Source organism: Rhinoraja longicauda, chromosome 9, assembly GCF_053455715.1.
Source record: "Rhinoraja longicauda isolate Sanriku21f chromosome 9, sRhiLon1.1, whole genome shotgun sequence".
In the NCBI taxonomy this organism is placed as follows: Eukaryota; Metazoa; Chordata; class Chondrichthyes; order Rajiformes; family Arhynchobatidae; genus Rhinoraja; species Rhinoraja longicauda.
In genome coordinates, this window is record NC_135961.1 from 67044726 (window position 1) to 67070097 (window position 25372).

General features: G+C 47.0%; 1 protein-coding gene across 1 annotated transcript in view; it reads left to right on the plus strand.

Annotated features, from left to right (window-relative positions):
* Positions 1-25372, plus strand: part of LOC144597081 (uncharacterized) — a 104102-nt gene that overhangs the window by 21160 nt on the left and 57570 nt on the right. The window contains exons 4-5 of the mRNA XM_078405997.1: positions 5490-5552; positions 17756-17853. Coding sequence (XP_078262123.1) covers positions 5490-5552; positions 17756-17853 — 161 coding nt within the window. The remainder of the gene's footprint in view (positions 1-5489; positions 5553-17755; positions 17854-25372) is intronic.

Below are 25372 nucleotides of genomic sequence, written 5' to 3' on the forward strand. Positions count from 1 at the left end.
AGATGGATTCTTGACTAGTACGGGTGTCAGGGGTTATGGGGAAAAGGCAGGAGAATGGGGTGAGGAGGGAGAGATAGATCAGCCATGATTGAATGGTGGAGTAGACTTGTTGGCCTAATGCTGCTCCTATCACTTATGAACTTATGTAGTCGGATTCATCTCAGTCTTTCCTTTCGGTCCTTCCTAGTTTCATACTTTGTTTCAAATGTAACATTTTCCTTTCAATGTGGTTTTGATTAGAAACAGGGATAAACATTGTGGAATCCCTGTTCTAGGCTGCTGGGTACGAGTCAAGAACATTTAGCTCCTAAATCTTCAAGGAGACCTTGCAGGTTCAAAACTATGGATTTCTCTGCCTCTGCCCTGTTTGCTTGTTTTGGCTGTTCCTATGCTGAATGTTCTGGGAAATTGTCAGGAAATGATGGATGGGGAAGGCGGTGGAGTTACCTGGATCACTCGATGAATGAGCCGAGCACGGTTGCTTTCTTTACTACTTGTTCCTCAGTCTATCCAAGTGTGTGGCCTTGCACTTTGGGAGATTGTACGTAAGGGGAAAGTACACAGTTGATGGCAGGATCCTTGACAGCACTGACATACAGGGGGATCTTGGGATCCAAGTCCATCAGCTTTCAGTAGGGTACTGATTGTGAATGATCAGCCATGATCACATTGAATGGTGGTGCTGGCTCGAAGGGCCGAATGGCCTCCTCCTGCACCTATTGTCTATTGCCTATTGAAAGTGGCAACAAAAATTGAGATGGTGTACGGTATGCTTGCCTTAATTGGTCGTGGCTTTTAGTACAAGAGTTAGGAAGTCATGAAGATAGACACAGAATGCTGGAGTAACAGCGGGTCAGGCAGCATCTCTGGAGAAAAGGAACAGGTGATGTTTCGGGTCGGAACCCTTCTTCAGGAAGTCACGATGCAGCTCTACAAGACTATTGCATGGACTTTTTTCTTGCAAACGGCGCCTGGGCATGGCGACTGGGCATTTGTGGTTTTGCAAAATAATTTGACTGGGCAGTGCATACATACATGACCATAAAGAACGATTGAACCCTTGAAGTCCTTCTCCTGCCATTTTACAGCTGGATTTTTCTCCCTGGTGCCTTGTTTTCCCCAATGACTGGTGCCACATGAGATTTTCACCCACAACTATTCTGAAACATGACTGTTCTTATTTACTGACAGAAAGTCAGGCTTTTACTAAACTATTTGCCCTGACACTGTGCTATTTGAAGGGGCTGACTCTCAAACTGTGTTCTTTGTTCCTCAATGTGCATGGATCTATGAAGGTCGAGGCGCAGGTAGATGAGGTGGTCAAAAAGGCTTTTGGCATCTTGGCCTTCATCACTCAGTGTACTGAGTATAGAAATTGGGAGGTCATGTTGCAGTTGTATAAGACGTTGGTGAGACCGCATTTCGAATATTGTGTTCAGTTCTGGGCACCATGTTGCAGGAAAGATATCGTCAAACTTGAAAAGGTTCAGAAAAGATTCACGAGGATGTTGCCAGGACTAGAGGGTGTGAGCTATAGGGAGAGGTTGAGTAGGCTGGGTCTCTATTCCATGGAGTGCAGGAGGATGTGATCTTATAGAGGTGTATAAGATTATGAGAGGAATAGATCGGGTAGATGCACAGAGTTTTTTGCCCATAGTAGGGGAATCGAGGACCAGAGGACATAGGTTCAAGGTAAAGGGGAAAAGATTTAATAGGAATCCAAAAGGTAACTTTTTCACACAAAGGGTGGTGGGTTTATGGAACAAGCTGCCAGAGGAGGTAGTTGAGGCTGGGACTATCCCATCGTTGACTGAATTTCGTCCAATATTGGATGACAAATTAAGCTATCTTGAATCTTGTTTAAGAAACAGTTAGACAGGTACATGGATAGGACAGGTTTGGAGGGATATGGACCAAGCGCTGGCAAGTGGGACTCGGGTAGCTGGGACATTGTTGGACGGCGTGGGCGAGTTGGGCCAAAGGGCCTGTTTCCACACTGTATCACTCTCTGACTCTATGACTCTAAATAGAGACTTAGAAAATAGAAGCTGTATTCAAGAGAGAGTGATATCTAGCTCACGGAAGCTAACGGAATCGTGAGATATGGGGAGAAAGCAGGAACGGGGTACTGATTTTGGATGATCAGCCATGATCATATTGAATGGCGATGCTGGCTCGAAGGACCGAATGGCCTCCTCTTGCACCTATTTTCAATGTTTGTTTCTAAGTGGGAGTCAGCCATTTGGCTGAATGCAACTTAAGCTAAGCAGCAAAACGGATTTTTCAAAAGCTCCAAAGTATTTAATGTAAACCTAATAAGTATACCTCATAAGCAAGTGTTTATTGTGTTAAGTAATGGCTATAATACATTCCAGAGTAAGCTTCGAATAGAATCCAAAAGCCAGATTGTTAATTGAGTTTATAGCTCTGGTCACTGGCTTTCTAGTAAATTATGCTGTCAAACATTAAAGACACTGCACACCTGCGAAAATCATTCTGTTTAAAAGCAATCAGAACATAAACTAGTTTGTGAATAAATTGGGTGCTGGAAACGCAATTCATGTGTTTACCCAGGTAAGATTTTGATGGATGAAATTGGACCTTGAACTTCTGTGTGTAACTCTCCCCAGTGCACCAGACATCAACATCAGTGATTTGCATCAAAGTTTAGTTCAGTTCAGTTTTGTTCAGTGTACTGCCACGTGTCCCGAGGTACAGTGAAAAGCTTTTGTTGCGTGCTAACCCAGTCAGCGGAAAGACAATACATGATTACAATCGAGATACTCACAGTGTCCAGATACATGATAAGGGAATAACGTTTAGTGCAAGGTAAAGCCAGCAAAGTCTGCTCAAGGATAGTCCGAGGGTCAACAATTAGGTAGACAGTAGTTCAGGACTGCTCTCTGGTTGTGGTGGGATGGTTCAGTCGCCTGATAACATGTAGGAAGAAACTGTCCCTGAATCTGGAGGTGTGCGTTTTCACACTTCCGTATATTTTGACCAATGGGAGAGGGGAGAAGAGGAAGTGTCCGGGGTGCGACTGGTCCTTGATTATGCTGCTGGCCTTGCCGAGGCAGCGTGAGGTGTAGATGGAGTCAATGGAAGGGGGGTTGGTTTGTGCGATGGTCTGGGCTGCGTCCACTATTCGTTGCAATTTCTTGCGGTCTTGGATGAAGCTGTTCCCAATCCAAGCTGTGATGTATCCCGATAAAATGCCTTCTACTGCTCATCTGCAGACGTTGGTGAGAGATGTGGGGGACATGCCGAACTTCCTAAGCCTTCTAAGCCTAAGCCACAAAGATGTCAGAAGTCATGAACTAAAAGTTTCCTCCCTCGCTGGTATAAATTGGACCCTTTAGATATAACTTACAAATTTAGTCCACAAGATAGGAAGTAGTTTGGGTCGGGACCATCTTTAGGCGGCATTCGGCCTGTACTCACTGGCGTTTAGAAGGATGAGGGGGGACCTCATCGAAGTGTATCAATTAGTGAAATATGTGGATAGAATGCAGTAGAAAATTGGTTGGCAGACAGGAAGCAAAGAGTAGAAGTGAACGGGTCCTTTTCAGAATGGCAGGCAGTGGCGAGTGGAGTGCCGCAAGGCTCGGTGTTGCGGCCGTAACTGTTTACCATATATATTAATGATTTGGAAGAGGGAATTAGAAGCAACACTAGCAAGTTTGCGGATGACACAAAGCTGGGTGGCAGTGTGAACTGTGAAGAGGATGTTAGGAGGTTGCAGGGTGACCTGGACAGGTTGAGTGAGTGGGCAGATGCGTGGCAGATGCAGTATAATGTAGATAAATGTGAGGTTATCCACTTTGACGGCAAAAACAAGGAAGCAGATTATTATCTCAATGGTGTCAGTTTAGGTAAGGGGGAGGTGCAGCGAGACCTGGGTGTCCTTGTACACCAGTCACTGAAAGTTGGCGTGCAGGTACAGCAGGCAGTGAAGAAAGCTAATGGCATTTTGGCCTTCATAACGAGAGGATTTCAGGATAGGAGTATAGAGATTCTTCTGCAGTTGTACAGAGCCCTGGTAAGACCACATCATGAGTATTGTGTACAGTTTTAGTCTCCTAATTTGAGGAAGGACATCCTTGTAATTGAGGCAGTGCAGCGTGTGTTCACGAGATTGATCCCTGGGATGGCGAGACTGTCATGAGGAAAGATTGAAAAGGCTAGGCTTGTATTCACTGGAGTTTAGAAGGATGAGAGGGGATCTTATAGAGACGTATAAAATTACGAAAGGACTGGACAAGCTAGATGCAGGAAAAAAGTTCCCAATGTTGGGGGAGTCCAGAACCAGGGGCCACAGTCTTAGAATAAAGGGGAGGCCATTTAAAACTGAGAAGTGAGTAGGAACTTTTTCACCCAGAGAGTTGTGAATTTGTGGAATTCTCTGCCACAGAGGACAGTGGAGACCAAATCACTGGTTGGCTTTAAGAGAGAGTTAGATAGAGCTCTAGGGGCTAGTGGAATCAAGGGATATGGGGAGAAGGCAGGCACGGGTTATTGATTGTGGACGATCAGCCATGATCACAATAGCGGTGCTGACTCGAAGGGCATAATGGCCTCCTCCTGCACCTATTTTCTATGTTTCTATGTTTCTATTAACACTATCCTACACACACTGGGGACAATTTTTACATTTACCAAGCCAATTAACCTACAAACTTGTATGTCTTTGGAGTGTGGGTGGAAACCGAAGTTCTCGGAGAAAACCCAGACAGGTCACGGGGAGAACGTACAAACTCGGTACAGACAGCAGCCGTAGTCTGGATCGAACCTGGGTCTCCGACGCTGCATTCTCTGTCAAGTAGCAAATCCACCGCTGCGCCACCGTGACCACCCTAGTTTAGAGATATAGGCCCACCCACTGAGTCCACACCGACCAGCGATCCCACACACTTACACCATCCAACACACACTAGGGACAATTTACAATTATACCAAGCCAATTAACCTACAAACGTACATCTTTGGAGTGTGGGAGGAAACCGGGGCAGCCGGAGAAAGCCCACGCAGGTCACGGGGAGAACGTGCAAACTCCGCACAGACAGCACCCGTAGTCAGGATGGAACCCAGCTAGCTGCAAGGCAGCAACTCTACCGATGCACCAGCGGCCAAAGACGTACAGGTATGTAGGTTAATTGGCTGGGTAAATGTAAAAATTGTCCCTAGTGGGTGTAGGATAGTGTTAATGTGCGGGGATCACTGGGCGGCACGGACTTGGAGGGCCGAAAAGGCCTGTTTCCGGCTGTATATATATGATATGATGATATGTACCCTTGGTGTCTGACAGGGCAAACTCTGCTGGTCTGAGACTAAACAGCTAACAATGGTTTCATTTAGTATAGGACACCACGAAATTCAACCACGTGAGATGAAACTAAATTCTAATCCCGTCTCTAAATATATAAAAGACTGGCGTATCGCATAGATATTAAGAGATTTTATTGATTTTTCCTTTGTTTATTTCCTCCTAGAGAAAAATTGAAATGCTGAGAGTGATTGAACCCATGCAAGGCTTCAAAGGTGCTGCGGTCAAGGTGAATTTACAGCTAGTTCTTATTTTGCCGCGCTGGGGGATTAAACCGAATAAAGAAAATCATGAAAACGGCCATAAGGAATAGGAGCAGAATTAGGCCATTCAGCCCATCAAGTCTACTCTGCCATTCAATCATGGCTGATCTATCTCTCCCTCCTAACCCCATTCTCCTGCCTTCTCCCCATAACCTCTGACACCCATACTAATCCAGAATTTATCTATCTCTGCCTTAAAAATATCCACTGACTTGGCCTCCACACCATTCTGTGACAGAGATTTCCACAGATTCACCACCCTCTGACTAACGAAATTGCTCCTCATCTCCTTCCTAAAAGAACTTCCTTTAATTCTGAGGCTGTGACCTCTGGTCCTAGACTCTCCCACCAATGGAAACATCCTCTCCACATCCACTCTATCCAGGCCTCTCACTATTCTGTACGTTTCAATGAGGTCCCCCCTCATTCTTCTAAACTCCAGCGAGTACAGGCCCAGTGCCGACAAACGCTCATCATAGGTTCACCTACTCATTCCTGGTGCAAAATACAACAGATTATTGGCCTTTAACACCAGGATCAATGTTTGTTCAAATGAAAGGTCACTGACTTGAAGCATCAACGTCGCAAGAATCGGTAGTAAAGAAAGCAAACTCAATCCTCGCATTTATTTCAAGTAGGCTTGTATACAAAAACAGGGATGTAATCTGAGGCTCTGTAAGGTGCTGTTAAGGTCACATTTGGAATATTGTGAGCAGTTTTGGGTCACATATCTGAGGAAGGATGTGCTGGCTCTGGAGAGGGTCCAGTGGAGGTTTACAAGAATGATACCAGGAACTAACCTATGATGAGCGTTTGTCGGCACTGGGCCTGTACTCGCTGGAGTTTAGAAGAATGAGGGGGGACCTCATTGAAACATCTAGAATAGTGAAAAGCCCGGATAGAGTGGATGTATAGAGTATGTTTCCACAGGTGGGAGAGTCTAGGACCAGAGGGCACAGCCGAAGAATTAAAGGCCGTGCTTTTAAAAAGGCGGTGAGGAGGAACTATTCTTGCTGCCAGAATATACAACCGCACATTTACTTGTGTCGAGTTTCACAAAATGCTGGAGTAACTCAGCAGGTCAGGCAGCATCTCAGGAGAGAAGGAATGTGTGACGTTTCGGGTCGAAACGCCACCCATTCCTTCTCTCCTGAGATGCTGCCTGACCTGCTGAGTTACTCCAACATTTTGTGAAATAAGTACCTTCGATTTGTACCAGCATCTGCAGTTAGGAAAAGGGGACGTACAACGAGATCTGGGTGTCCTAGTGCATCAGTCACTGAAAGGAAGCATGCAGGTACAGCAGGCAGTGAAGAAAGCCAATGGAATGTTGGCCTTCATAACAAGAGAAGTTGAGTATAGGAGCAAAGAGGTCCTTCTGCAGATGTACAGGGCCCTAGTGAGACCGTACCTGTGTGCAGTTTTGGTCTCCAAATTTGAGGAAGGATATTCTTGCTATTGAGGGCGTGCAGCGTAGGTTTATTAGGTTAATTCCCGGTATGGCGGGACTCTCATATGTTGAAAGACTGGAGCGACTCGGCTTGTATACACTGGAATTTATAAGGGTGCGAGGAGATCTTATCCAAACGTATAAGATTATTAAGGGGTTGGACACGTTAGAGGCAGGAAACATGTTCCCAATGTTGGGGGAGTTCAGAACCAGGGGCCACAGTTTAAGAATAAGGGGTAGGCCATTTTGAACTGAGATGAGGGAAAACTTTTTCAGTCAGAGAGTTGTGAATCTGTGGAATTCTCTGCCTCAGAAGGCAGTGGAGGCCAATTCTCTGAATGCATTCAAGAGAGAGCTAGATAGAGCTCTTAAGGATAGCGGAGTCAGGGGGTATGGGGAGAAGGCAGGAACGGGGTACTGATTGAGAATGATCAGCCATGATCACATTGAATGGTGGTGCTGGCTCGAAGGGCCGAATGGCCTCTTCCTGCACCTATTGTCTATTGTCTATTTTCTTACTTTACTTGTGTTGAGGATCGCTGGCTAATTATAAGCCTGTTCTACAAGTTTATTACTGTCATCCTGTCATTTGTTGCAGAGGTGTAACTCATTTTGCTAATCCTTTCCTGATGTGTTTATTGTACTCAGTTTCTAGTGTGACACACAAATAATATTCATTGTTTAAAGCTTAGAGAACCAAAGGGAGGGAGAGAGAGAGAGAGAGAGAGACTTGGACTCGATGGGCCAAAGGGCCTGCTTCCATGCCAAATCTCTAAAACTAAAAGACCTGGGATTATCCTTGATGTCACCTGCCAGTGGTCGTTCATGGCCCCTCTCAGCACTCCCAACACTCACTGTACTTCTGAAGGGCATTCCCTGTTTTCCGCAAGCAAATGGGGACTAGCGTAGATGAAGCATCTTTGCCGGCGTGGGCTGAGTGGCTTGTTTTCGTGCTGTATGACTCTATGACTCTGCAGTTAATGGAACTTGAAGCATTATGTTAATAGGGTTAGCGCCTCACACAACATTAGTAAAGGATCTGCGGCAGATTTGAAACAATAGAAGCAAAAAGAAAAAGACTCTTATTGTCACCGTCCTCCTCCACCGAAAAGCGCAATTTTCTTTTGATATTCGCATAATTGCCTGCAATTTAGCTGCTAAAATCGTTCTTCATGCTCTAATGACATTCTGCAATCACACGTTAAATGGGCCTCCTGCAGGACGACGCGCCGGCTGAGTGCTGCCCGGAATATTCCGGTGCATGAGTCACTGGTGCTCAGTGTCACTCAGCTGCCCACACAGTAACCACCCACTCTGGCATCGAAGCCATGGTACACTGGCAGTCCACGATACGTTAACAAACGCGCCAACCAGGAGATGACGTAGGACCCTTATCATGCCATGTACCCTTCATGCAGACAATTATTTTCTAGAGGTACAAGAATGAGGAAAGGCTGTGATAACGGTTAGCTTTTAGTTGTGTAGGAAAATAACTGCAGATGCTGGTACAGATCGAAGGTATCACAAAAAGCTGGTCCCCGAGACCGTGAAATCTTGTGGGTTTTCTCCGAGATCTTCAGTTTCGTCCCACACTCCAAAGACGTGCAGGTCTGTAGGTTAATTGGTTTGGTAAATGTAAAAATTGTCCCTAGTGTGTGTAGGATGGTGTTAGTGTGCGGGGATCGCTGGTCGGCGTGGACCCGGTGGGCCGAAGGGCCTGTTTCTGCGCTGTATCTCTAAACAAAGAAAGATTCTTAAACACCACCACCATCCATGGCAGTGCATTCCAAAACACATATAGCCAACAAATCACTTGATATTAATGCTCATCTCTCACGTCTTCCTTATCTGTACACACTGCTCTGTGCATCAGGATTGAAGGGACATGTTACCCACTTGTTGCAATGGGTTTCCTTCACAATCTGTGTTATCTGCAGCGCGCAGTCTTGTAAATAGACAATGTCCTTGACAAACGAAGCACTTTCCCCTTGTCTCTGCAAGTGTAGCTGTGTGTGTCTCAACATTTGACCTCTTTGTCGTGCTGGTCAACATTTTGTTCTCTGGTAAGACTCCGAGCAGCCACATCGACTGAGAATATTGTTCAGAACAGTGTCATTTGTTTGGAATTCAAAAGTCAGGGAGTGGTTTGAGGGACTAGCATTTCCACCACTCAGTGGGAGGTGCGTGTAAATGCATCAAATTGTGTGTTGCAATTGCTGGAAGCACTTGTTTAATACAGAGTAATGTTCTGTGATCAGATTGATGACTGACTCCACCACCAGGGGGCGCCGCGCGATGGCTGCCTCGCCTACAGTCTGTCTGTCCTTTTCAAACTGTTCTTGTTATTTTTGGTAAGTTTTTAAAGTTTGTGTTAATGTTCTCTAGTTTGTTTTACGTGGGGGGTTGGGGGAGGGGGTCGGAGATGCGATTGTTTTGCAATAAAGTATTATTGTGATCGTGATTGTGACTCCATCTTAGATGGTATGGACCTGTTGGGCCGAAGGTCATGTTTTCATGCTGTATGACTTGATAACTGCATTTCATGCCGCCTTGGAAAAGCAGCCAATATAATCAAAGATGTGTCCCACCCCGGCCATTCCTTCGTCTTCCTGTTGCTGTTGGGCAGAAGTTACAAAGGCTTGAAAGCCCGCACCCACCACCAGACTCAGAAACAGCTTATTCCCCTCTGTTATCAGGCTCTGTTATCAGGCTTCCACAAGCTAGGGTACTGTCCGATTCACCTCTACCCCATTGCGGGCATTGGACTTTGTCTCTGGAACTGGTGCGCTACAATGCTGAGAACTATATTCTGCACTCTGTATCTTCCCCTTTGTACTTGTTGTATTTGATTGTATTTATGTTCAGTATTATCTGAACTGTTTGGATAGCACGCAAAGCAAAGCTTTTCCCTGTAGCTTGGTACATGTGACAATAATAAACCTGAACCTAAGCTCCATCTCTGCACTACACAATCCATCAGTTAGCACAACTGTTCTCTCTTACCAGCGTCTACATTTATTTCCTCATCATGCCAGGACTCCACAACACAGAGGATGCATTGCAGGTTTCACATCCCCGTAGACAGCTTCCCCAAATAATACACAATAGACAATAGGTGCAGGAGTAGGCCATTTGGCCCTTCGAGCCAGCACCGCCATTCAATGTGATCATGGCTGATCATTCTCAATCAGTACCGCTGGAGAATCCAGCATCTGCAGTCCCTTGTGTTCCCCTCGTAATTCACTGCTGCCTTCAAAAGAGAGATCTGCCCGTCTCATAATTGGTTCTGTTTATCAGACAGAGTGCAGACAGCCAGGGAATGAAACGGCAGGAAGATGAAACTGGCCTGGCATTGGGAATCAGATGCAATACTGGCAGACCGACTGTTTCCTGATGCCATCTGTCTGGGATTGCTGGCAGTGGGGCATTGGTTTTGGTACAGGCTTTTATTATTGTCATGTGTACCATGAAAAGCTTTTGTTTGCGTGCCATCAAATCAAATAGGATGTGAATACAATCAAGCTTAACACAAGTACAATAGGTAGAATGGACAAAAAAAAGAGATTACAGAATGTAGTTTTGAAGCATTGCAACATAACAGTTACAGAGAAAAATCCCATTGGGAGAGAAACAAGGAACCGCAGGTGTTACATAGATACATAGAAAATAGGTGCAGGAGGAGGCCATTTAGCCCTTCGAGCCAGCACCGCCATTCAATGTGATCATGGCTGATCATCCACAATCAGTACCCCGTGCCTGCCTTCTCCCCATATCCGTTGATTCCGTTAGCCCTTAGAGCTCTATCAAACTCTCTTTTAAATTCATCCAGTGAATTGGCCTCCACTGCCTTCAGTGGCAGAGAATTCTACAAATTCACAACTCTCCGGGTGGAAAAGTTTTTTCTCACCATCTCAGTTTTAAATGGTCTCCCCTTTATTCTTAGACTGTGTGTGTGGCCCCTGGTTCTGGACTCCCCCAACTTTGGGAACATTTTTCCTGCATCTAGCAGGTTTACAAAAAAAGCAATCTAGCAGTTTGTGTCTTTTTTTCCCCACAATGGGTTAGGTTGGAAGATCGGGCTATACCCTAGCTCACAGCAGGACCGTTCAGGAGTCTGATGACAGAGGAGAGCCTGGTGGTGTTGCCAATACCCTACTCCTTCATCAAAGATAGACACAGAGTGCTGGAGTAACTCAGCAGGTTAGGCAGCATCTCTGGAGAAAAAGGATGGGTGAAGTTTTGGGTCGGCACTCTTCTTGACACTGAAAGCTGAGGGGAGGGAACTGGAGATAATACAAAGCAAAGGAGGGTCGGCAACAGATGACCAAGAATTTATTCCTCCGTCATTGTTTCTTCACCAGCGTGATGCTCCTGGCTCGACAGCCCCGTGGAGCACCTCCAATTATTTTCTCTGGAACGTCAGAGGCTGATGGGAGACCAGATACAAGTAAATAAAATTATGGGAAGCATAGATAGAGTAGACAGTCAGAACCTTTTTCCCCAAGGTGGAAATGTCAAGGAGCTTTACGGTGCGGGTGTCAAAGTTTAAAGGTATTGTGCAGAGCAGTGTGGTGTGTACCAGGAACTGGGGGTGGTGGTGGAAGCAGATAGGTTAGTGGCATTTAAGAGGCTTCTGGATGGATATGCAAGGAGTGAAGGGATATGGATCACTTGAAGGCAGAGGAGATTAGTTTAATTTGGCATCATGTTCTGTGCAGACATTGTGGGCTGAAGGACCTGTTCATGTTATGTACTTCGTTTGAGGTAGACACAAAATACTAGAGTAACTCAGTGGGTCAGGCAGCATCCCGGGAGAGAAGGAATGGGTGACGTTTCAGATTTTATTTTAGATTTAGAGATACAGCGCAGAAACAGGCCCTTCGGCCCACCGGGTCCGCACCGCCCAGCGATCCCCGCACACTAATACTATCCTACACCCACTAGGGACAATTTTTACATTTGCCAAGCCAATTAACCTACATACCTGTACGTCTTTGGAGTGTGGGAGGAAACCGAAGATCTCGGACAAAACCCACGCAGGTCACGGGGAGAACGTACAAACTCCGTACAGACAGCACCCGTAGTCAGGATCGGACCTGAGTCTCTGGCGCTGCATTCGCTGTAAGGCAGCAACTCTACCGCTGCGCCACCGTGCCGCCCGAGTCAAGACAAAACGTCACCCATTCCTTCTCTCCAGAGATCCTGCCTGACTCGCTGAGTTACTCCAGTATTTTGTGTCTACCTTTGATTTAAACCAGCATCTGCAGTTTTTTTTCCTGTACTTCGTTTAGTTTAGTTTAGAGATACAGCGCGGAAACAGGCCCTTCGGCCTACCGAGTCCGCGCCGACCAGCGATCCCCGCACATTAGCACTATCCTACACACACTAGGGACAATTCACATTTATATCAAGTCAATCAACCTACAAACCTGTACGTCTTTGGAGTGTGGGAGGAAACCGAAGATCTCAGAGAAAACCCATGCAGGTCACGCTGAGAAGGTCCAAACTCTGTACAGTACAGGTCCCGTAGTCAGGATCAAACCCGGGTCTCTGGCGCTGGAAGGCAGCAACTCTACCGCTGCGTCACTGTGCCGCCCCTGTTCTAAGTAGAACCACTAGGTGAAGCTAGGGTTGCCAACTGTCCTGTATTAGCCGGGACATCCCGTATTTTGGGCTGAATTAGTTTGTCCTGTACGGGAACGCCCTTGTCCTGCATTAGTGGGGTTGCCAACTTCCTCACTCCCAAATAAGGGACAAAGGGTGACGTCACCCAGCCAGCGGCCACGTGCTCCCGCTCCACCAATGGCGGCCGTCATTGGTGGAGCGGGAGCACGTGGCCGCTGGCTGGGTGGGGTCGCGTAGGACGTGGGGCGGGTGAGGTCACCCTTTGCCCCTTATTTGGGAGCGAGGAAGTTGGCAAACCCTAGGTGAAGCAGTTCAAGAGAGCGGATCATTATATCTCCCGATAAGGCAATTAGGGTTGTGTGGTAAAAGCTGGCCGTGTCAATGTGCCATGAATGAACACAGAACTGCCTGTGTCAGTTTAAAAAGCCACTGCTTCAGAATAACAAAGCCCTCAGCAAATAGCGCATCAAGTGTTTGCCCTGGTGGTGTGTGCTTATTTTCCTTTGTGCTCAGCAAACATTCCTCTTCACTGCATTAACAAAATGACTTGATATTTGTGAAACCACTCTGGCTGCTTCCCAGCAATGAGCCATCCAGCCTAATAGGTTACATTAGCTGGACTTGCCCTGTAATTAGCCCAATCTCGTGGGTTTGCTTTGCCTACGCCTGGTAGGTTGAGTGTGATCAATGTGACCTGAAGTGTCTAAACTTTGCTCAAGCACATTAACAGAACTGAATGTTTGCTCTTTCTGTTTGTGCTTTCTGTTTGGAGCTGAACTCGACCACCTTAAAGCCAGATTTATCTGCAGTCATTATTTTGGTTTGCGCAGTGACGTGGGTGTTACCACTCAGTAATCGGAAGAGCTCTACGCCGATCAGCCACAACATTACGACCTGATGAGCCAAAACATTATGCCCACCTGCCTAATATGCTGTTGGTCCTCCGTGTGCAGCCCCATACGCAGCAGGGTGCGATGCACTGTGTATTGTGACACATTCCTCCCGTGACCGCCATTTAAATTTTCTGCGACTTGTGCCACAGTCGACCTTCGTTGCCCTCGCGCATCGATGAGCCTTGGGCGCCCAACACGCTGTCTGTCGCCGGTTTGTGGTTTGTCCCTCCTCGGACCACTGTCGATAGGTACTCACCACTGCTGACCGGGAGCACCCCACAAGCCTTGCCGTTTCAAAGATGCTCTGACCCAGTCGTCTGGCCATAACAATTTGACCCTTGTCAAAGTCACTCAGGTCTTTACTCCTGCCCATTTCTCCTGCATCCAACACATCAACTTCAAGAACTGACTGTTCACTTGCTACCTAATATATCCCACCCCTTGACAGGTGCCATTGTAACAAGATAATCAATGTGATTCACTTCACCTGTCAGTAGTCATAATGTTTTGGCTGATCGGTGTATAATGATGTTAGAAATAACAGAAGACACAAAATGCTGGAGTAACTCAGCGGGACAGGCAGCATCTCTGGAGAGAAGGAATGGGTGACGTTTCGGGTCGAGACCCTTCTTCAGACTTTTAAAGCATTTTGAGGACAACACAGTGAACAGAGGCTAATTGATAGTCAAGCTCGGAGATAAGAGAGTGTTTCCCAGAATAACCTGGTGTGCTCTTCCCCCGCTGCTATGTATGAAATGAATAGCTTAGTTGTGCTACTTTCTTGCCCCCGAAAACTGATCAGATTTAGAAGCTTCTCACGTGGAAAATGTTGGCAGTCAGCCAGTGTCCGTTTGACTTGTTACTTATAATTTATAGACATTTTTGAGTGTTAGTCATAACAACTGTGGTGGACTGTAAATTAAGATTTACATGTTGTAGGTCTGAATTAACAAGTCATTAGCAGCCGTGTGGAGGTCAACATGGTGCTTTCGATTTTAGCCACAGATGAATCACTTATATAGTTCTAACAAAGTTTGGAAAACCTTTTGCTGGTTAATAAACATGCCTGACTGCAACAGTGGAGGCCAACAGTGGAGGCCAATTCTCTGAATGCATTCAAGAGAGAGCTGGATAGAGCTCTTAAGGATAGCGGAGTCAGGGGGTATGGGGAGAAGGCAGGAACGGGGTACTGATTGAGAATGATCAGCCATGATCACATTGAATGGCGCTGCTGGCTCGAAGGGCCGAATGGCCTCCTCCTGCACCTATTGTCTATTGTCTATAATGCACAAGAACTATTCAGCTAGCTGTAATTTGATTACAATAGACAATAGGTGCAGGAGGAAGCCATTCGGCCCTTCGAGCCAGCACCGCCATTCAATGTGATCATGGCTGATCATTCTCAATCAGTACCCCGTTCCTGCCTTCTCCCCATACCCCCTGACTTCGCTATCCTTAAGAGTTCTATCTAGCTCTCTCTTGAATGCATGATTACTGCCCTTAACATTACATTTTCCATGCACTGAAACTTCATTCACGTGGATGTGGTTGTGCTAGAATAGTCGATGGTGGTGGGGGTAGATGGCATTTACAGTGCCCTCCATAGTGTTTTTGGGGACAAAGACCCATCATTTATTTATTTGCCTCTGTACTCCACAATTTGAGATTTGTAATAGAAAAAAAAAATCACATGTGGTTAAAGTGCACATTGTCATATTTTAATAAAGGCCATTTTTATACATTTTGGTTTCACCATGTAGAAATTACAGCAGTGTTTATACATAGACCCCCATTTCAGGGAATGATAATGTTTGGGACACAGCAATGTCATGCAAGTGAAAGTAGTGATGTTTAGTATTTTGTTGCATATCCTTTGCATGCAATGACTGCTTGAAGTCTGCGATTCATGGACATCACCAGTTGCTGGGTGTCTTCTCTGGTGGTGTCCATGTCCCAAACATTATGGTGCCCTGAAATGGGGGTGGGGGGGGGGACTATGTATAAACACTGCTGTAATTTCTACATGGTGAAACCAAAATGTATAAAAATGGCCTTTATTAAAATCTGACAATGTGCACTTTAACCACGTGATTTTTGTTAATTACAGATCTCAAATTGTGGAATACAGAGGCAAATAAATAAATGATGGGTCTTTGTCCCAAACATTATGGCGGGCACTGAAAGTGGTAGTGGCATTTAAGAGGCTTTCTAGATTGGCACATGGATATGCAGGGAATGGAGGGGTACCAGAGCACACGCGGGCAGAAGAGAAAATGCAAACAGATCAGATAATACAATACATTAGATACAATCCTTCCACCCAGGGAGTTGTGAATTTGTGCAATTCTCTGCCACAGAAGGCAGTGGAGACCAATTCACTGGATGAATTTAAAAGAGAGTTAGATAAAGCTCTAGGGGCTAGCGGAATCAAGGGATATGGGGAGAAGGCAGGCACGGGTTACTGATTGTGGATGATCAGCCATGATCACAATGAATGGCGGTGCTGGCTCGAAGGGCCAAATGGCCTCCTCCTGCACCTATTTTCTATGTTTCTAAGAACACTAGATAGAGGAAAAGGCAAGATGCAGGGTGGAGAATATAGTTCTCAGCATTGTAGCGCATCAGTTCCACAGACAAGGTCCAATGTCCTCAGTGGGGTAGAGGTGCCTCGGACAGTACCCTAGCTTATGGAAGGCATCCACGCATTCTAGCCATGCAAAGAAACAGAGATGATATTACAGGTGGATCAGCTTCAAATAGAAAAAGTTATTGACAACAAATATTTCAATGTATAGCAGAGGGGGGGGGGGGGGGGGGGAGTTTTGATGGTCTGAGTTTGCAGATTGGTTTTGAACTGAAAATAGACACAAAATGCTGGAATAACTCAGCGGGTTAGGCGGCACGGTGGCGCAGCGGTAGAGTTGCTGCCTTACAGCGAATGCAGCGCCGGAGACTCAGGTTCAATCCTGACTACGGGCGCCGTCTGTACGGAGTTTGTACGTTCTCCCCGTGACATGCGTGGGTTTTCTCCGAGATCTTCGGTTTCCTCCCACACTCCAAAGACGTACAGGTATGTAGGTTAATTGACTGGGTAAATGTAAAAAAAATGTCCCTAGTGTGGGTAGGATAATGTTAATGTGCGGGTTAAATCTAAAAAAAATCTAAATGTCTGGAGAAAAGGAATAGGTGATGTTTCGAGTCGAGACCCTTCTTCAGACTGAGTCAGGGGAGAGGGAAACTAGAGATGTGAAGAGGTACCAAGAACAATTGAATGAAAGGTATGCAAAAGGACAAATCAGAGTCGGCAACGGCGACCATGGAAAGGTGGAGCCCACAATGGTCCATTGTTGGCTGTGGAGAAGATGATAACGGGTGATTTAACGAGTAAAACAGTGGAACTAAGCAGGACAATAGTGAAATTAGTCAGTAGGAAAAAAACTGCAGATGCTGGTCTAAATCAAAGGCAGACACAAAATGCTGGAGTATCTCAGCGGGTCAGGCAGCATCCCGGGAGAGAAGGAATAGGTGACGTTTTGAGTCGCGACCCTTCTTCAGACTGAAGGGTGGCACGACTGCGCAGTGGTAGAGCTGCTGCCTTACAGCGAATGCAGCGCCGGAGACTCAGGTTCGATCCTGACTACGGGCGCCGTCTGTACGGAATTTGTACGTTCTCCCCGTGACCTGCGTGGGTTTTCTCCGAGATCTTCGGTTTCCTCCCACACTCCAAAGACGTACAGGTATGTAGGTTAATTGGCTGGGCAAATGGAAAAATTGTCCCTAGTGTGTTTAGGATAGTGTTAGTGTGCGGGGATCGTTGGGCGGCGCGGACCCGGTGGGCCGAAGGGCCTGTTCCTGCGCTGTATCTCTAAAACAGGAATAGGTGACGTTTTGAGTCGAGACCCTTCTTCAGTCTGAAGAAGGGTCTCGACATGAAAAGTCACCTATTCCTTCTCCCCAGAGATGCTGCCTGACCCGCTGAGTTACTCCAGCATTTTGTGTCTACCTAGTGAAACTAGTCAGACGACCAGGGTGGGGGAGGGATGTAGTGAGAGGGGGGATGCAAGGGTTACTTGAAGTTAGAGACGTCAATAGTCATAGAGCTGGGTTGCAAGCTGCCCAAGTGAAATATGAGGTGCTTCTCCTCCAATTTGACTATTTTCTGTGGTGACATGTGTAATGAGGTTTTCTCTCATCTCTTCAGGCAAAGGTAAAGTCTGTCAGTCCAGAAGCAGAGGTGTTCCATCAACGCCACAATCGATCCAGTGTGCTGACTGCAGAGGAGCTGAGCAAATTGGCAAGGTATGGTTGTGACATTTCATTTCACTTATAGAGAAGGAAATGGCCACCACTGCTATCCTTTTTTTTTTAGAGATACAGCGCGTAAACAGGCCCTTCGGCCCACCAGGTCCTTGCCGCCCAGCGATCCACGCACATTAACACTATCCTACACCCTTGGGACAATTTTTTTAAAACATTTGCCCAGCCAATTAACCTACGTACCTGCACGTCTTTGGAGTGTGGGAGGAAAGCGAAGATCTCGGAGAAAACCCACGCAGGTCACGGGGAGAACGTACAAACTCCGTACAGACGGTGCCCGTAGTCGGGGTCGAACCTGAGTCTCCGGCGCTGCATTCACTGTAAGGCAGCAACTCTACCGCTGCGCCACCATGTTGCCCCTTGTTATTATTACCCCTGTGGACAATATATATATGGGAGAAGTGGTGCAGCAGGTAGAGCTGCTGCTGCACACCTCTAGGCACCAGGGATTGGCCCTGACACCAGGCATTATCTGTGTGGAGTTTGCACGCTCTCTCTATGATCGCATGGGTTTCCACCAGGCGCTCCGATTTCCTCCCACATCTCAAATGCCTGTTGTTTTTCAGGTTAATTGGCCCTCTGAAATTTGTCCCTTGTGCGTAGGGGAGTGGGCAGATTGGGGAATTGAGAACAAGATGGAGAAAACGGCGTTTGGTAGATTATTGTAGGATTTGGATTCTAGTGGGGAAAAAAAATTGCAGATGCTGGTTTAAATTGAAGGTAGACCTCACCCAGCCAGCGGCCGCGTGCTCCCGCTCCACCAATGACGGCCGCTGGCTGGGTGAGGTCACGTGGGGCGCGGGGCGGTGACGTCACCTTGTCCCGTATTTGGGAGTGAGATAGTTGGCAACCCCTACATACAGCGCAATGGTATGAACATTGAATTCTCCATTTTTGACCCACAGGAGGTGGGTTGCTACGCAACCTCCGTTAGGCGAACACACTCGGCCCTGCTCCCCGAACACACTCCGTTAGCCTACACTGTCCCGGCCGACAGCGGCCCGCGGGCCTAATACGGGACAAGGGCGGTCACGTATGGGGCAAACCAATGTAGCCCAAAATACGGGAAATACGGCTAATACGGGACAGTTGGCAACCGTAGTTGTATGCCACCCTAGCAGAACATGATGTGCTGTTCCTCCAGTTTGCTTGTGTTAGTGTGACCTGTTAACTTGCGTCTGGCACCATCTGATATCCCTGCCCATCTCTATTTGTTCCCCCTCCACCTCTCCCAGTAAATCAATTGTGAAGGGAGCTCTGAAAGCAATCGCCAAAGCTTACAGGCGTGTGTCTGTGAAATCAAATGAACCTTATGTTTCAGGTTCCACTGTGTGAGAGGATAAGGGGTGTTGAGGGGGATGGAGTGGGGGGGAGGGGAAGGGGGGAGAGGGGTGGAGGGAGGGGAGGATGGAGGGGGGTGGAGGAGGTTGGGGAGGGGGAAGGGGGGGGGAGAGGGTGCTGCACCAATGCAGGAGAGTTTTGGGCCTAACGGGTCCACTTGGTCTAGTTGGAATTAAAGAGCTCAGGCTTCGGTCGGCACGGTGGCGCAGCGGTAGAGTTACTGCCTCACAGCGCCAGAGCCCCGGATTCCATCCTGACTACGGGTGCTGTCTGTACGGATTTATACGTTCTCCCTGTGACTGCAAGTCTAAGGCTTGTGGGGTGCTCCCGGTCAGCAATGGTGAGAACCTACCGACAGTGGTCCGAGGAGGGACAAACCACAAACCGGCGACAGGGTGTGTAGGAAAAAAACTGCAGATGCTGGTACAAATCGAAGGTATCACAAAAAGCTGGAGTAACTTAGCGGGTCAGGCAGCATCTCAGGAGAGAAGGAATGGGTGACGTTTCGGGTCGAGACCCTTCTTTGAGTCTACTTTCGATTTAAACCAGCATCTTGCTATTGAACCAGCATCTGGCAAAGACAGCCTGCTGTTAAGCGCTGGGGTCATTACATTCAAGATCACTCAGTGACTGGGCTTGTATACACTGGAATTTAGAAGGATGAGAGGGGATCTTATTGAAACATATAAGATTATTAAGGGCTTTGGACACGCTAGAGGCAGGAAACACGTTCCCGATGTTGGGGGAGTCCCGAACCAGGGGTCACAGCTTAAGAATAAGGGGGAGGCCATTTAGAACGGAGATGAGGAAAAACTTTTTCACTCAGAGAGTTGTGAATCTGTGGAATTCTCTGCCTCAGAAGGCGGTGGAGGCCAATTCTCTGGATGCTTTCAAGAGAGAGCTAGATAGAGCTCTTAATGATAGCGGAGTCAAGGGATGCGGGGAGAAGGCAGAAACGGGGTACTGATTGTGAATGATCAGCCATGATCACGGTGAATGGCGGTGCTGGCTCGAAGGGCCGAATGGCCTCCTCCTGCACCTATTGTGTATTGTCTATTGTCCAGCCGTGCAGGCATTCAGCGCGATCATGCCTGATCTGCGCTCGGACTCTTTGTTGTCACTTTTGCTCCTTATTCTTCACTCCCTCTGGCTAACACAAATCATTCAGTCTCCGCTCTATAAATTATCAGCTAATTAAAAATGGAGAATTCAAGGTTCATACCATTGCGCTGTACGTAGGGGTTGCCAACTACCTCACTCCCAAGTACGGGACAAGGTGACGTCACCGCCCCGCGCCCCACCTGACCTCACCCAGCCAGCAGCCGCGTGCTCCCGCTCCACCAATGGCGGCCGCCCGGGACGGGAGGTGGGTTGCCACGCAAGCCTCCGTTAGGCGAACACACTCGGCCCCGCTCCCCGAACACACTCACGCTTTCCTTCTCTCCAGAGATGCTGCCTGACCCACTGAGTTACTCCAGCATTTTGTCTCTATCTTCAACTATAAGCAGGAGATGTTTTTGGTATCCCTGACCGCAAGGAGCAGATGTCACCTCAATTACAGACTGCAGTATTGTTTCAAGGTTAAAAGCGAAGCATGAAATCATATGCTGAAAGCGTTTCGCTTTGAACTGCCTGCTTCGTGTTTACAGATTCCTAATTCACTGCAAAAGTAGCTTCACGCGAATGCAGACCCCCAGAGGGGACAAAAGCTCTGATCCAACGCAGCTCTAAATGCACGCGTTAATTGAGGATTAATGTCCAGCTACTGAAAGTACAAACACAGCCCTCGTTCTAAGCTGCTTGTCTAACCATTGTTCATCTCAGCCCTTCCAAAACATTGTGACAACTTCGCAAAAATGGCAATCGATGCCTCACTGCTCCAGAGACACAGGTCCGATCCTGCCCTCGGGTGCTGTCTGTGTGGAGTTTGCACGTTCTCCGTTTGACCGCGTGGGTTTCTACCGGCTGCTCCGGTTTCCGCCCACATCCCAAAGACATGGGTTTGTAGGTTAATCAGCCCTCTGTAAATAGCTCCCTGTGTGAGGGAGTGGATCATAAGGTCATAAGGGATAGGAGTAGAATCAGGCCATTCAATAGACAATAGACAATAGACAATAGACAATAGGTGCAGGAGTAGGCCATTCAGCCCTTCGAGCCAGCACCGCCATTCAATGCGATCATGGCTGATCACTCTCAATCAGTACCCCGTTCCTGCCTTCTCCCCATACCCCCTCACTCCGCTATCCTTAAGAGCTCTATCCAGCTCTCTCTTGAAAGCATCGAACGAACTGGCCTCCACTGCCTTCTGAGGCAGAGAATTCCACACCTTCACCACTCTCTGACTGAAAAAGTTCTTCCTCATCTCCGTTCTAAATGGCCTACCCCTTATTCTTAAACTGTGGCCCCTTGTTCTGGACTCCCCCAACATTGGGAACATGTTTCCTGCCTCTAATGGGTCCAATCCCCTAATTATCTTATATGTTTCAATAAGATCCCCCCTCGTCCTTCTAAATTCCAGTGTATACAAACCCAATCGCTCCAACCTTTCAACATACGACAATCCCGCCATTCTAGGAATTAACCTAGTGAACCTACGCTGCACGCCCTCCATAGCAAGAATATCCTTCCTCAAATTTGGAGACCAAAACTGCACACAGTACTCCAGGTGCGGTCTCACCAGGGCCCGGTACAACTGTAGAAGGACCTCTTTGCTCCTATACTCAACTCCTCTTGTTATGAAGGCCAACATTCCATTGGCTTTCTTCACTGCCTGCTGTACCTGCATGCTTCCTTTCATTGACTGATGCACTAGGACACCCAGATCTCGTTGAACTCCCCCTCCTCCTAACTTGACACCATTCAGATAATAATCTGCCTTTCTATTCTTACTTCCAAAGTGAATAACCTCACACTTATCTACATTATACTGCATCTGCCATGTATCCGCCCACTCACACAACCTGTCCAAGTCACCCTGCAGCCTTATTGCATCTTCCTCACAATTCACACTACCCCCCAGCTTAGTATCATCTGCAAATTTGCTAATGGTACTTTTAATCCCTTCGTCTAAGTCATTAATGTATATCGTAAATAGCTGGGGTCCCAGCACCGAACCTTGCGGTACCCCACTGGTCACTGCCTGCCATTCCGAAAGGGACCCATTTATCCCCACTCTTTGCTTTCTGTCTGTCAACCAATTTTCTATCCATGTCAGTACCCTACCCCCAATACCATGTGCCCTAATTTTGCCCACTAATCTCCTATGTGGGACCTTGTCGAAGGCTTTCTGAAATTCGAGGTACACCACATCCACTGACTCTCCCCTGTCAATTTTCCTAGTTACATCCTCAAAAAATTCCAGTAGATTTGTCAAGCATGATTTCCCCTTCGTAAATCCATGCTGACTCGGAATGATCCTGTTACTGCTATCCAAATGCTCAGCAATTTCGTCTTTTATAATTGACTCCAGCATCTTCCCCACCACTGATGTCAGACTAACTGGTCTATAATTACCCGTTTTCTCTCTCCCTCCTTTCTTAAAAAGTGGGATAACATTTGCTAACCTCCAATCCACAGGAACTGATCCTGAATCTATAGAACATTGAAAAATGATCTCCAATGCTTCCACTATTTCTAGAGCCACCTCCTTAAGTACCCTGGGATGCAGACCATCAGGCCCTGGGGATTTATCAGCCTTCAGTCCCATCAGTCTACCCAAGTCTACTCAACCATTCAATCATGGCTGATCTATCTCTCCCTCCTAACCCCGAGCTCCTGCCTTCTCCCCATAAACCTCTGACACCCGTACTAATCAAGAATCGATCTGTCTCTGCCTTAAACATATCAATTGACGACCTCCACAGCCTTCTGTGGAAAAGAATTCCACAGATTCACCACCCTCTGACTAAATAAATTTCTCCTCATCTCCTTCCTGAAAGAACGTTCTTTAATTCTGATGAGGAAGTGGGATAACATAGAAATGGTGTGAACGGCTGGCGTGGACTCAGTGGGTCCAGTGGGTAATAGATTAACGGCTGGCGTGGACTCAGTGGGACAAAGGGTTTCAAACAAGAGATTGTGAGAGTTCAGGACCAACATGTTCCTGTTAGAGTGAAGGGCAAGACTGAATGACAAGAGATATTGAGGCACGGGTCATAAAAAAGGAGGCCGATATCAGGTATAGGCAGTTGGATCAAGTGCATCCATTGAGAAGCACAGGAGGTGGAGGCGTACTCTAAAGAGGGAATCGACATGGCAAAGAGGATACATGACATGGTGGTGCAGCGGTAGAGTTGCTGCCTCACAGTGCCAGAGACCCGGGTTCCAGGTTTATACGTTCTCCCCGTGAACTGCGTGGGTTTTCCCCGGGAGCTTCTGCTTCCTCCCACACTCCAAAGACGTGCAGGTTTGTAGCTTAATTGGCTTGGTAAAATTGTAAAATTGTCTTTCGTGTGTGTAGAATAGTGTTAATGTGCGAGGGGGGTCGCTGGTCGGCCCGGACTCAGTGGGCCGAAGGGCCTGTTTCCACCCTGTATCTCTAAACTAAAGTAAACTAAACATAGCTCTGCTGGCAGATAAGGTAAAGGCAGAATCCAAAGAGATTTATGCAAGCATATTAAGATATCAAAGCATCAGACATTGATCTCTGACAATGGGCAATGTTCCCAGGAATTATTAAAAGAAATAATAACCTCTGATGCTGGACTCACCAATTAGTAGAAGTCTATTTCTCTTACTATCCGATCAGTTCTGATTATTATGTTGAAGGTCAAGATTTGAATGAAGTTTTCAACATAATAATCAGAACTGATCGGATAGAAAGAGAAATAGACTTCTACTAATCGGTGAGACCAGCATCAGAGGTTATTATTTATTTTAATCAAAAAATGTATTCGATTATTCAAAATAATATTTACAATACAATAAAACAACCAGAACCCACCACCACAATACAAGACAAACAAATATATTAAATGAACTACTAAACAGTTTAAGAATAAGGGGTAGGCCTTTTAGAACGGAGATGAGGAAAAACTTTTTCAGTCAGAGAGTTGTGAATCTGTGGAATTCTCTGCCTCAGAAGGCAGTGGAGGCCAATTCTCTGAATGCATTCAAGAGAGAGCTAGATAGAGCTCTTAAGGATAGCGGAGTCAGGGGATATGGGGAGAAGGCAGGAACGGGGTACTGATTGTGGATAATCAGCCATGATCACATCGAATGGTGGTGCTGGCTCGAAGGGCTGAATGGCCTCCTCCTGCACCTATTGTCTATTGTTATAAACAACTATGTTACAATCCTTGTCCAGGATGCATTCAACCCCCCCCCCCCCCCCCCCCGCGGTCCCGGATATCCCCCAGGATGCCCGTGGACAGATAGTGGACGTAGCCCCAGAAAAGGGGCAATCAGAGGTTATTGGCAGGGTACCACTCTCTTCGACAAATGACAGTCAACGCTCGACCAGATGTGAATCTTGTATCTGAGATGAGTAGGTGGGTTTTGCACGGATACTGAGAAAAAGCAGGTTTCTGGAGCACGGGCTCGGAATTGCAATGATCTCATTAAATGACGCCAAGGGCTTGTGGAGCTAATTGGCCCGCTCCTGGTTCTGTGTGCGGTCGTCCTTCTCTGGTGCGTCAGAACCTTGCTTAAAAATGGGCGCAAGACAGCAGTGGCCGATGGTGGCCAACAGGAAGGATACAGATTCCCCACCGCTGTGGAAACGGGTGTCATCATCAACAGCTGCATTGACGCACGAGATTCCCCACTTTTAAAGCTGACATCCTTTCATCTCAGCAGATGGTCCCCTTGCATCATGTTGACTTGTAGCCATGACAACTCGCTTCATGGTGGGAGAGACTCAATCAAGGGCCAGGCAATGATTCTGATGGGTTTACTGATTTCTAATCAAGGCAAAGTGCTCTTCTTTGCAGCAATTGCTGTTTTTTCTTTTAAACGAAAGATGGTTATTGGTTCAGATCATTATTGCTTATCCCCACCCGGCAGCGTTTTCAACTCTGAGTCAGAAGAGTACATCTCCAAGTGTGTAGGGAGGAACTACAGATGCTGGTTTACACCCAAGATAGACACAAAATGCTGGAGTAACTCAGCGGGACAGGCAGCATCTCTGTTTTCAAGAGAGAGTTCGATTTAGCTCTTCGGG